General features: G+C 37.4%; 2 protein-coding genes across 21 annotated transcripts in view; one reads left to right on the top strand and one right to left on the bottom strand.

Moving 5' to 3' along the window:
* LOC139963946 (uncharacterized) overlaps positions 1 to 14,261 on the bottom strand; it is a 78,882-nt gene that overhangs the window by 25,203 nt on the left and 39,418 nt on the right. The gene's annotated exons all lie outside the window — the stretch shown is intronic.
* Positions 35 to 14,023, top strand: LOC139963949 (uncharacterized). Of its 6 annotated transcripts, none has more exons than XR_011791804.1 (6): positions 35 to 5,481; positions 6,701 to 6,914; positions 8,138 to 10,256; positions 10,386 to 10,449; positions 10,920 to 11,109; positions 12,243 to 14,023. XR_011791804.1 is itself a non-coding variant. In XM_071965208.1 (4 exons), exons 3-4 carry the CDS (start codon positions 10,948 to 10,950, stop codon positions 13,188 to 13,190), a joined length of 1,110 nt encoding a protein of 369 aa, XP_071821309.1. In that variant the 5' UTR covers positions 10,145 to 10,256; positions 10,386 to 10,449; positions 10,920 to 10,947; the 3' UTR covers positions 13,191 to 14,023. The 6 variants fall into 6 exon arrangements, 3 of the variants coding, with proteins under 3 accessions (XP_071821308.1, XP_071821310.1, XP_071821309.1); XR_011791803.1 differs by having other exon boundaries at positions 35 to 6,125; XR_011791805.1 differs by lacking the exon at positions 10,386 to 10,449 and having other exon boundaries at positions 35 to 6,914.

The raw sequence follows: 14,261 nt of genomic DNA, 5'->3' as shown, positions 1-14,261 counted from the left end.
AAAGATCAATAGATTTTATACATGGGCACTGTTAGAGCTATATAACAGACCAGAGTGAGGAGGTTTGAAGTTGGGACAGTGAAGGAAGGGAGAGGGGGAGGGGTGGGAGCTGGACAGTGGTGAGGGGATACCATGTCTAAAGTGATGTTGTGATAATGGTATAGATGTGAGTTTGAAGAGTAGAGACCACCGAGACATGGTCACACTATGGCACATGTGCATACACTAATATACTTGACAAATTTTGAACAGAAATTGTCTGAGAGCTTTTGTACCATTTTGTGGCAAGATGACAAACTTTCAGGCTTTGCTTGATGGAGGGGAGGAGGAGGAGGATACTGTTGTTATTGGTTTTGTTGTTGTTGCATGTTTGATACAGGTCTTCATCTGTTCAAAACAAAGTCCAGGTCGGCTTTAGGGTGGTTTTCCAGCCAAGGGTAATCCACCATTTCCCATCAGAAACGGTCAAACAAGTTCTCAGCACAGACCTACAGTCATATTTCTAGTGTTCTTCTTCCCTCAAGTTTACAGATATATGAAAGCAAAAAGTATGAATCCAAATTTGTAACCCCCATGTATATAGCTGGGTGCCCTGAATGAGTCTCCATCTCTCTGGACACCCCAACCCTCCCGTCAGGACTGATGAATAAACTTGATTGCAAAGTTTTCAGATTTTGAACATAATCATTGACCTAGACAACCAATCAAAGTCAAGACTGACAAGTCACTATAGCAAACAACATATCATGAAGGACATCTTGGGTAATGCCTTGTTTTCTTGTCTCTCTTTTCTCTGTATGTACACCCGTTTATCTTCCCTTGTCTACTCCTCTGACCTGAGGACAATCAAAACCATTGATATTCCTATGATCGAGCTAGAGAGGCCTGTTCACATGTATCATATATTCAGACGAATTCAATTCCTATTCAGAAGTAGAACCTCATGAGTATGCATTGCCCTGGAAGTAGAATGTCATGAGTATGCATTGCCCACACATCTGTACTAGATAGTTGAATGATTGTCACTTCAATTCAAACCAATTTATTTTTAGCTTCTGCTAAAATGTAATCCCCTTGACCTAGAAACTTAATGGTCTAATTAGTCATGTTGTAATCCTCTCATGTCTGGGAAACCTATCGGTTCAAAGGGTTTCAAACTCCTGGAACGTACTTGTGAAAATTTGGTTAAAAAAAAATGAGCATGATAGGAATTAGTTGCAACTAATACAGATATTAATGAATGTCAATATGGTAACTCCAGCATGTACGAATGCACAATATGAACAGAGTCGTTTATTAATTCTGGAAATGACCTTGATCAGTGGTGTACAGTAGAAGTACAATATTGTAACGCTGTTACTGTAAAGTTGTGGAGCAATGGGAGTTCTGTGTGGACGGTGTGGAACCATTGTGGTAGTTAAATCCCCTTGGAATTATATAGGGGTTATCTCTCCTGGCATTAAGTAAACCAGTAGTAATTGTTGGCAGATTATGGCTTTTGGGGCTGTTCCTTTGGAGAGGCATGTGGTATCAGGCTTATCCTGGGATTGTGATGTAACACATGTGATATTTTCTAGGGATACTCATGTGATCACATTCATCTCTGTAAAGGAGTACAATTGTTTGGGGATGGTAGGAATACACTGTAGTATTTGTGTATTATGTCTTAAGCTAAGTTGTAGGGTAAAGTTCATCATTTGTATACATGTGGTATTGCCACGTATTGTTAAGGGATTTATATGAAATGCATTACCTGGGAGGGACAGAACAGTCTACTCTGGTCGCTGTTGGACCAAACACTCTTGATGGTAGGCTTCAGGGCCACGTAGCCTCAAGTTTGTACCACATATCCAGTACAAGACACTTAACCTTACTGTAAGAAGTTTTCTTATCAATATATTGGTGTTAAAAATACCATCATCTCTCTGGATTTATTTTGTGTACATCTTCATTCTCTGGCCAATTACAATACATCTTAGGCCAATAACCCTGAATTGGCTGGTCGGCGCTACTCAAAGAGGAAAGTGTTACAACATATATGCAATGCTCACTGTGGTGTAGTAGGGTTAGATTTCACAAATAAAATACCACACTGTGGTATAAAGTATGCAGAGTTGTACACGCCTTCAGTGTAGGCCTACACAACACAGTCCAGAACATCCACCAGCATATATCCAGAATGAATTAACACCATGCTGGTACCATAGGAATTAATGGAGATATTTTATGGCACAGATAATTTGAGATATGGAGATATAATTTATGGAGATGTTAACTGAAACTGAGCACTATAAAAATTTATATGGCCATTTGACATAACCCCTGATAGATTATTCCCTTCATATGAATTATTATGTCTATCATAAACTTGCACTTATCCCTAACAGGCTGCTGTAAGAATCTGTTAAACTTAATTACTAAACACCATTAAACTGTAGATCCATTGCTATTCTGTATGTAGGATGCTATGACATTAAAGCGGTAATATATGATGAGTCAAGACCTCTCTCCCAGCTTTAAAGGGTGTGAAGACTCGGGCAAAAAGAAAACGTCTAATGCTGGTAATCTGACCTGGTTTCGAATGAGGTGTAACAGAAGTGTTAGACACCACCATAGATCCCAGAAAATACACACACAGCTTGCTACCATTATTAATTGGACACTAGTGTACAGCCAGTACATACAGCTGCACTCAATACCCACAGCACAGTGTACAAACGATACGGCCATGGACATCTCAGGTCCAGCTAAAGATAACAAGGTATCACGTTGCATTACTGTCTGCATTTTGTAGCGACAAGAGAACTTCACTTGCAAGCAACGGAAAGTTAACTATTTTCAGAGGGCGGCACGCGGTTTGGGGCGAGTCTTCAATGCCTTTAAAGTAACTCAGAATGACACCATAACAAAATCACAAAACTACACTTGTAATTTACTAGTCTCTCCTGATAGCTGAAACTTGTCAATGTTGTCACAACAATGAGCCACTTACTTTTCCAATGCTAGCCTATTCTGAATTCTAGCTAAGAAACTGTACAGTATGACTATGTGGTCATGTATGCTAACTTTCTACTTGTATTTCATTTAACTACAGTGTATGTTTTCTAAAGTGGGAGTATAGGTCTGATGGTCAACAGAATCTTTCTGATTTGCTCCAAGCTCTAGTATGCCAGGTAGACTGTAATAATAACTAAGTATTGTAACACTTTCCTCTGTGAGTAGCGCCGGCCAACCAATTCAGGGTTCTTGGCCTAAGATGTTGTATTGTAATTGGCCAGAGAATGAAGATGTACACAAAATGAATCCAGAGATGTGATGGTATTTTTAACAGCGATATATTGAAAAGAAAACTTCTTACAGTAAGGTTAAGTGCCTTGTACTGGATATGTGGTACAAACTTGAGGCTACGTGGCCCTGAAGCCTACCATCAAGAGTGGTTTGTCCAACAGCAACCAGAGTAGACTGTTCTGTCCCTCCCAGGTAATGCATTTTAAATAAATCCCTTAACAATACGTGGAAATACCACATGTATACAAATGATGAACTTTACCCTACAACTTAGCTTAAGACATAATACACAAATACTACAGTGCATCCCTACCATCCCCAAACAATTGTACTCTTTACAGAGATGAATGTGATCACATGAGTATCCCTAGAAAATATCACATGTGTTACATCACAATCCCAGGATAAGCCTGATACCACATGCCGATCCATAGGAGCAGCCCCAAAAGCCATGATCTGCCAACAATTACAACTGGTTTACTTACTGCCAGGAGAGATAACCCCTATATAATTCCAAGGGGATTTAAACTATCACAATGGTTCCACAGGTCCCTACAGAACTCCCATTGCTCCACAACTTTACAGTAACAGTGTTACAGTATAATAAAACTATAATATATATGGAGTGTTAGCTCAGTGGTTTACGCCGGTGCCTTTCAATCATTAGGTCCCGGGTTCGAGTCACTCCAAGATTAATGTATATCGTCTAGTTACAGAGTTGTTGACAATTGACAATTCATAATCATGGACGTTAAATATGAATCAAAGTTACTGACTTCGGTCAGCTTGTGGCTTTGATAAGCCAATGATGGCTTCTTCGCGAGTTCCTGCTTGCAGGAGGATCTAAAATACAAAATACATATATTTTTTTTTCAAATTTACTAGTCCTTTGTGAAAGGTCCACATTCTGAATACATTGAACTGATGAGTATTAAACAAGGTCACATAGTCATACATTAATACTGGGTTACCATTTGTCAGTACCCATTTTTTCGATCAAAATCTATCAACATTTCCATTCAATTAGGATAAGGAATGCTGGGCTGTATACATTTGCATTGTATGGGATCAGATTCCATAGTCTAGCAACTTTGAGAATACTACTAGTATACCAAACTGGTATACTACAGTGTTGGCTGGACGTAGCATAATTTTGCAAAATAATGTGATACTGGTGCTTGTATAACTTAAACAATGTTTTTTTCAGTCCAAGTTAGCAATTACAGTATCTCCTGAACTCATATTTTGAAAGTTCATTTATACTCCCAGATTTGTGCATTGAGAGGTTAAGTACAGTTTATTCTGAAAGTTCATTATTACTCCCAGATTTGTGCATTGAGAGGTTAAGTACAGTTTATTCTGAAAGTTCATTATTACTCCCAGATTTATGCATTGAGAGATGAAGTGTATTTTGAAAGTTCATTAATACTCCCAGATTTGTGCATTGAGAGGTGTAGTATTTTCTGAAAGTTCATTTATACTCCCACATTCTGCATCGAGTGGTTTAGTATATTTGGAAGTCTGTTAATACTTCAAAAGTTTGCATCTAAACCAGTTATATATTATTTTGGAAGTCACCTATACTTCCAGATTTGTAAATCTACTTGTCCAAAGTTACCTGCAGTTGTTTACGTTCTTGAAAATAGCCTTACTATTGCTGGAGATACAGTTCAGTTAGTTGACCTATTTCTGGACTTTTTTGGAACAGTGTATCCTTCTCAACACTTCCTGAGACTTTCTGTCATATTAAATACCTGGAATTATTTTACTCGGATTGGAGAAGAGCCTTGCTGCAGCCTAATACCTGTTGGATCAATGTGTGGCTGTTTATGTGTTGGTCACCCAAGATTACCTAACTTCAGGCATCCCGGTGATATTAGCCTTAAATACTAGATTTCTGGTTTGATGTGTGATGACTACTACCTTGATGTTCCTGTCAATGCTAGTAGAGCTCGTAGATGCTAATAGGGATTAAACATTGTACCGCGCTGGTGGCTATGACTTCCGAAAGTTGCTCCGCTGATAATCGCAAACTTTAATTCTTCAGTAGCTGAACATGCACTGATATTGAACATTCGCGTAATGGAAAACGCCATCTGATGTTTCCTGTTGTTCCAGTGACCACATTACACATCCTTTATTATTATATTGTATTTACATGTCAACTGGCCATTGACAAGAAGAAATTTTATGGTATGTATGTTATGCGATTGGAAATGCATATTTCATGTCTTGATCCATTATATATATTTGAGAGATGCACAGAAAATCAATAGTCTGGGCATTTGTCATTTCATGTCTGTTTAATCATAATAGTAGTAATAATACTGATGATGATGATGATGATGATGATGATGATGATGATGATGATGATGATGATGATGATGATGATGATGATGATGATGATGATGATGATGATGATGATGATGGTGATGATGATGATGATGATGATGATGATGATGATGATGATGATGATGATGATGATGATGATGATGATGTTGATGATAGTCATAATAATAATAATCATAATAAAGTTCCTTTATAGAGCAGAAATATTAGAAACATCTCTATACGCTGAATAATAGTTCTCTTTTCTAAGCCGCCGTCAGATAATACTTTAGTGCACGAACCGTTAATTTAAGGCCAAACGAATAAAGTTTATTACTGTAGTACCCACCTTGGTTACCTAGGATCATAAATGGCAGAAGGCGTGGCTTACACATAAACACATATTACCACACATACCCACACCTGTAGGGATCACTACCAGAAGAGTACTTTCTGTACACAAATATTTCATCCATGAGCATTGTAGAGAGGATATAAACTAGCTAAAGGTAAGAATATAGGGAGACTATTTAACACTGTTCTTGAACCATTAGAAGAAATAAGGTAATTGCAGATAAATCATTTCAGGGCAAACATTTTTAAGGATTTTGCTTATTTGTTTTCCCTTGGACAAACAGGTCTTACCTTTTGATTGTACGAACAACAAATTTGGTAAAGTCAGAAAAACTGAAGCCTAATAACAAAGAATGACTAATAAGTATGTACACTGAAGGAGAGATGTGCAGGTTTGGTTACTAGAACATCTGGTCCAGCTTTGGGATAGTAAGACTCTCCTTTGTGTACATTATATATGTGACATTCTTTAATACTGCAAAACTCACATTGCAATGAACAGTCCTATAACTTGGGAAGGCTTGGGTAAGTGGTAACATCATGTATGGAAAAAGTTTTTTTGCTTCCATGTTCATACATACAGGCTACATGATCTGTTATCTTCCAAAAAATCCAGCAAATTATTTCAGAGTGACAATTAATTGTAAAACTGATTTTGATATAAATTATTTCAGCACCAAATTGAGTTGTTTTCTGACCAAAATACAACAACATTGAAATTTTGTTACAGGGGTCCAATGAAAACTTTCATTAGATTGGCAGAATCTACAGAAACATTGAGAATGCTTTCTTCACGGATTGTACAACTACGCCACCTAAAGCATCTACCATGGAGCGTTAAACAGAGTAATACTTCCATGCCTCCACTCTGGACAGGACAACTTGCATTCTTTGCAAGCCACGGAAGGAACCTGAGTCAGATTGGAACAACCGCCAACATTCAGGTACAAAATTTACCTTACATGATGTTTATTAGTGTTTACACGTGTCCAAAAATTGGGAACCGGGTACCCAAGAGCCATTGCCCGTCGGGTATCCGGGTACCCGAAAAAAATTGTTTAACCTTGTGTATCGCGATTTTCAAGAAATTACATATTGGATGCTATACTAAATGAATTATATTCTCCACTGGCAATGTTTTCATGTTGAAATTGGTGTAAGATAAGGTATAAAACCTTCCTCAATAATTTCTATTTGCTTTTGTTTCTTTCATTAACTTGTTAATAACTTCATATAATTATCATCACTTCTAACATCGCACTGCCGCCACTGCTTATGTTTGCTCTCCACTTCTTTTGGACTAGACCATATAAATATCCACATTTAGCTCTTAAACAGTTTTTACAACTATCTATTATGCAGGCCCAGGGTTTGCATCAGTTGCGCGATTGCGCGGGTCCCGCAATTTGATCGCATTTGGAATAAAAGTTAAGTTAAAAACCACTTGCGATTAATATATTTTAGTTATCCCGTCTATAATCCATTAATAACATCTCGTAAATTTCCTTGTCAGTCTTTCCTTCCATGATATATTTACAATAATTGTGAGAATTCTTTCAATTTCTTCCACATAGTAGCCTAACACCACACTAAGTCAATCAGGAAATCTAGCCTAACCATCTGTTTATTCGCTGAAATTGTGACGCAGTTTTAAGGTATCTATGGAATACTTTCATTATTGCTGTTATCTTCGACCACATGTTAGTCTAACACCACACTTGGGCAATGGCGAAATCTAGCCTAATCATCTGTTCATTCGCTGAAATTGTGACGCAGTTATAGGATATCCATGGAATACTTTCATTATAGCTGTTATCTTTGACCACATCGTAGCCTAACACCACACTAAGTCAATGGGAAAATCTTGCCTAACCAATGGTACGCCCCCCCAAAAAGTCACACTTTGCGTAGGATTGGGGTAAAAATATTAGGAACCCTGAAGTATTGCACAGGAACAGGAGGAAGGAAGTGGGTAGGAAGAGGAGAGACCAGGAGAATGCGTCAACATAGTCCTTAAACAATTTCTTCCTAAATCAGTGAATTTACATTTGCTTCGACGACCTACATCATAGATTACGGGACAAGATTAAGCTCACGAGAAACAATCAATTGCAGGAACTTTCAAAAAGTTACTTTACATGAAGCTTCTTTACTTTTTATCAAACAGAAAACACACAATGATGAATCAGATGTCTTCCCACTTACTAAAGAGGAGGCTGTTATGTACCTGGAGAAGGTATTGGATATACCAAACCCTCTCTCGCAAATAGAGAACCAGGGCAAATTTAATTTCCTCTGTGAGGTACAAAGGCGGACAAAGATGGTTCAACCTTACACATACTTGCCTTACATTACTCCGGAATACCAGATGAGATGTCCAAGCCAACAGCATGTTAAAGATATGATGCTAAACAAGCAAGGTGGTGGATGTGCTCAAATTAACACCTTCACTAAGGCTGTACTGCAACGAATGGGATATGAAGCGTACAACGTAGGCGGAACGTTAAATAAGGACAGAACGCCCGTGTATCAAAGTCACATTGCATTAATCGTACAAAATGTTACAGAGAAAGGCAGTCTTCACTTGGTAGAACCTGGGACACGTTTGCCAATCTTTGACCCCGTACCACTAAACTTTGCCCGGATGTCCAAAGTGTACCAAATCATCGGCCATGGAATAAGGTTTTTCCGTGAATGTCCAGGCATCGTAAGACTGTGCATACCGATTCGAGAGGTGACCGGCGATCCAAACATTGATGCCAACGTTTACAACGAGGACGGAGTGATGTGGAAGACCTTCATTACATATGACATAATTAAGGAATTAACATGGGAATACTGTGATCAAATGATGGACGTGCTTGCAAGGAACGTACGTTTGTTACCAGAAGGACACAGGAAACTTGTTATCTTTGGGTTTTCAAACTGTCTATGGACAATAATTATAGGAAAGATATACATTCAGTACGATAGCAACGGCAAAGAAATCAGGAAAAAATTCCGGACAAATGAAGAAGTTATTGAAAACACAAACAGATGTTTCCCACAATACTCTAAGGACATCTTGCAACGCTATATTGAATACACTAAGAGGGTAGCTGACCTCTTAGATTAGATGATTCAAAGACCAAATTAATTACGACACAAACTAACCAGAGACCCATGCGACTTAGTGATTCCTTGCCATTATTAAAATGATCTTTAGTATGTTGCAAGATTTCATGTGTTCATAAATAATGAGCACAGCATCAATGTTGGGGATATATTTGTGCATGAACATTAGCCTGATTGTAAATATTAATCTAATGTTAATTTTCATGTCTGATGTGTCATTTCACTCATGATCAAATTTCTTTTGTGACTAGATGAATACCAATTAACTAAGATTACAGCTATTGCTTGTGTGGACCAATCAATGGACTCCTCATCTCTGTAGAGATGATTAGACAAGAACTGCATACATGTGCTCATTGTGACGAACACACTTCTTGATGTATAGATTATCCTTCCTTACATTTTAAGTTTTAAACTGTGTTATAAAAACAAGTGAGCTAAATTATAGACAAAATGAAATATACCCTTGAAAAGAATATTAAATGTGTGTACAGGTATAGACTCTATAAACAGGCTGCTGAAAGAAAAGCAACATGTATTTAACATTGTTACAGGGGATGTACCATGGTCCGGTGCGTGAAATAAACGGCGAGAGTGATGTACAGAATGTAACATTTATTACATTACAAATGTAATCATGTAAAACAACCATTAATAGCTTTTGTATCTGATTAACATAAATCACATGAAAAGCAATCGTACCCAAAAGCTATCACAGGAAAAGCTTTCATTATAACCAAAGGAGATCATCATAAATAGCAACCATTCCAGAAACATATATGAAAAGCTGTCACAGTAAAAGTGTATGAATCACAAGCTGCTGTTTATGTTTAAATCAATCATGGTGTCAGTTTTTTCATCATTATACTTGTATATTGTTGACCCTTTTGGCTTTCCACAATATTGATTCCAGACAGCATCTGTGTGGATGGCTGGAGTTGTCAAATCAATTACACCACACACCACAGAACATTGTGTAAACAATAAAAGGTGCAAGCAGTTTCCATTTGCCTTGTTATACATTAAACTTGAACCCAGTACTGTTGCTGCATCATCAACACACACACATACTGTACCTGCACAGAGATCACTATGGGAAAGAGTTCTGTTCTTACTGTGAACAAATATTCTCACACTGAGTATTGTAGAGAAGATATACAAGTTTGCTAAAGGTAAGAATGTAGGGAGACTACTTAACATTATTCTTAAAAGATTATAAGAAATAGGGTACCTGCAAACAAATCATGTCAGGGAAATTTTTTAAGGAATTTTTTCTTTCTGGTTTTCCCTTTGTCAAACAGGTCTTAGCTTTTGATAGTGTTCGACCAATAATCGGTTAGAAAATCATCATCAGGCCAAAAATTGGTAATAGGCACCGACAAAATCCATTGCGCATCCATTTTAAACCATTGACTTCACTTTTGTGAAAAACACAATGCAAACAAGCTAGCCATAGCACACAAGTTTCCAGTTGTGTTTACTTTCTGTTGGTTTCGTGGTAAAATCATGAAACTTTCTGAATTGTGCGTGCAAAATGTGTCCTACTATTATATTGCAAACACACAGTATTGAACAGTACTATGTACCTTATGAAGGCTTGGGTATGTGGTAACAGCATGTATGGACAAAGTTTGCTTTGCTTCCATGTTCATGTACAGACTACACGTAAACTTTTTTTTAAAAATCCACCAAATTATTTTTAGTGACAATTAAATGTTAAACTTCCTGACTTTGATGGGTTCAAAATAAATTATTTCAGCACAAAATTGAGTTGTTTACTGATCAATATGAACTCATTGAAAGTTGTTACACTGTCCAATGAAAACTTTCATTAGATTGGCAGAATCTACAGAAACATAGAGAATGCTTTCTTCGCGGACTGTACAACTACGCCACCTAAAGCATCTACCATGGAGCGTTAAACAGAGTAATACTTCCATGCCTCCACTCTGGACAGGACAACTTGCATTCTTTGCAAGCCACGGAAGGAACCTGAGTCAGATTGGAACAACCGCCAACATCCAGGTACAAATACCTTACATGATGTTTATGTTACGTTTTATAAGCCATCCATGGGGCAAATATCAGATCACAATTTAAAATTAACCTGATCTTCATCTAGAATTTGTGAAGCTAGAATAAATACAGAACTTACTAAGTCATCTTCTGGTTCATAACAAGTCCAACAGACTGATGGGAATGTTAGAAATGAACTGATTTCCAGCCTTCTTTTTTATGCCTTTATGTGAGCAGAAGATTGGTTTTGCCATGGAGATAAAAATCTGTTTTTACCTCCATGGTTTTTGGAAAGTAAAAGTCTTCAGGTACACAAATACACAGAAGTCTCACATGACATAAACACCTGCACAAGATAGATTGTTAACTGTAAAGTAGTTTGTAGGCTCATTATATCATGACAGACAATGTATCCTAGGGAAATCCCCTAAACTTGTCTTGTTTGGGTATTTATGCACAACAATATTGATATTTTGCATGATGTCATAAAATGCACTTTGACCAAACTGGTTTCTTTTGTTTTGTTAATTTTTGCCCCAAGGTTTGGATCCAATTTTCTACTTCAAACTTGGGAAATATCAAGTATGAATACACCACATTCAATTTGCATATTTAATGTCAGATACCCCCTCTTCTTCCCTCCCCCCCCCTTATGGTACCTGAAGTTGGCATTCTACCAAAACACTTCAAGCAATAGAATGAAAACAATGAAAAACAAAGCATTTTGTTGTCAGTGTGAAGCTATGACAGCATGCCTATTAGCCTTAGATTCACTTTCTTAACAAATTGTGACAAATTCAGTGGTCTTCAAATTTATCTTAAAAGTGATGGATAGGAATTAAATACATATTTTGCTAGGATCCTTAGAATTTGTACTAAAGCAAATGAGCTCCTGGACTATCGGTTTAACTGAATGAACTTTAAGAACAAACATGACCAATCCAATGAACAGGAGGAAGTAAGGGGGTAGGGAGAGGAGAGATGAGGAGAACACGTCACCAAAGTCCTTAAACAATTTATTCCTAAATCAGTGAATTTACACTTGCTTCGACAACATCATAGTATTCGGGACAAGATTTAGCTCACGAGAAACAATCAATTGCAGTTACTTTACATGAAGCTTCTTACTTTTTATCAAACAGAAAGCACACAATGATGAATCAGATGTCTTCCCACTTACTAAAGAGGAGGCTGTTATGTACCTGGAGAAGGTATTGGATATACCAAACCCTCTCTCGCAAATACAGAACCAGGGCAAATTTAATTTCCTCTGTGAGGTACAAAGGCGGACAAAGATGGTTCAACCTTTCACAGTCTTGACTTACATTACTCCGGAATACCAGGGTAGATCTCCAAGTCAACAGCAAGTTAAAGATATGATGTTTAAGAAGCAAGGTGGTGGATGTCCTCAAATTAACACCTTCACTAAGGCTGTACTGCAACGAATGGGATATGAAGCGTACAACGTAGGCGGAACGTTAAACAAGGACAGAACGCCCGTGTATCAAAGTCACGTTGGATTAATCGTACAAAATGTTACAGAGAAAGGCAGTCTTCACTTGGTAGAACCTGGTTCACGTTTGCCAATCTTTGAACCCGTACCACTAAACTTTGCCCGGATGTCCCAAGTGTACCAAATCATCGGCCACGGAATAAGGTTTTTCCGTGAATGTCCAGGCATCGTAAGACTGTGCATACCGATTCGAGAGGAGACCGGCGATCCAAACATTGATGCCAACGTATACAACGTGGACGGAGTGATGTGGAAGACCTTCATAACATATGACATAATTAAGGAATCAAAATGGGAATACTGTTATCTAATTTGTGACATGCTTGCAAGGAATGTATGTTTGATACCAGAAGGACACAAGGATCTTTTTGTCTGTGGTTTTTCAAGAGGTCTATGGACAATAATTAAAGGAAAGATATACATTCAGTATGATAGCAACGGCAAAGACACGATCAAAACATTCCGGACAAATGAAGAAGTTATTGAAAATACAAACTGGTGTTTCCCACAATACTCTAAGGACATCTTGCAACGCTATATTGAATACACTAAGAGGGTAGCTGACCTCTTAGATTAAATGATTCAAAGACCAAATTAATTACGGCACAAAATAACCAGAGACCCATGTGACTTAGTGATTCCTTGCCATTATTAAAATGATGTTTAGTATCTTGCAAGATTTCATGTGTTCATTAATAATGAGCACAGCATCAATGTTGGGGATATATTCGTGCATGAACATTAGCCTGATGAAATATAAATCTAATGTTAATTTTTATTTCTAATGAGTCTATTCGCTCTGATCAAATTTCTTTGTGACTAGATGAATACCATTAAAGACCAACTATTGAGACTTTTCGATGAACATAAAATCCCACCATTTTGCATGTATGTTATCCTTAACTCACTCCAATTACATTGCTGTAATTAACTTTACCAATTTCAGACGTAAATACGGGGTATACCAATGATGCCATCACACGGTGACCAGAGGCTCCATTGGGTCAATCTCTGTTTTAAGACATTCCAGAAGGTACATCCCACATGACTATCCAAAATGTCCATTTTTGTGGTCGTTTTTTGATGGGTTATAGTAGGTTTTCGAAGATTATTTTTTACACATGCTGATTGTGGGTATGTAAACTCCCAAATTAATGGAAAATCCCCCCAAAATTTTCTGTCTCCATAGTTGGTCTTTAACTAAGATTACAGCTGCTTGTGTGGACCAATCACTGGACTCCTCATCTCTGTAGAGATGATTAGACAAGAACTGCATGTGCTCATTGTGACGAACACAATCCTTGTCGTACAGATTATCCTTCCTTACATTTTAAGTTTTAAACTGTGTTATAAAATCAAGTGAGCTAAATTATAGACAAAATGAAATATACCCTTGAAAAGAATATTAAATGTGTGTACAGGTATAGACTCTATAAACAGGCTGCTGAAAGAAAAGCAACATGTATTTAACATTGTTACAGGGGATGTACCGTGGTCTGGTGCGTGAAATAAACGGCGAGAGTGATGTACAGAATGTAACATTTATTACATTACAAATGTAATCATGTAAAATGACCATTAATAGCTTCTGATTAACATAAATCACATGAAAAGCAATCATACACAAAAGCTATCACATGAAAAGCTT

Source organism: Apostichopus japonicus, chromosome 22 (genome assembly GCF_037975245.1).
Source record: "Apostichopus japonicus isolate 1M-3 chromosome 22, ASM3797524v1, whole genome shotgun sequence".
Classification (NCBI taxonomy): domain Eukaryota; kingdom Metazoa; phylum Echinodermata; class Holothuroidea; order Aspidochirotida; family Stichopodidae; genus Apostichopus; species Apostichopus japonicus.
The sequence above is the reverse complement of the archived record's forward strand: the minus strand, read 5'-3'. Positions and strand labels throughout refer to the sequence as shown.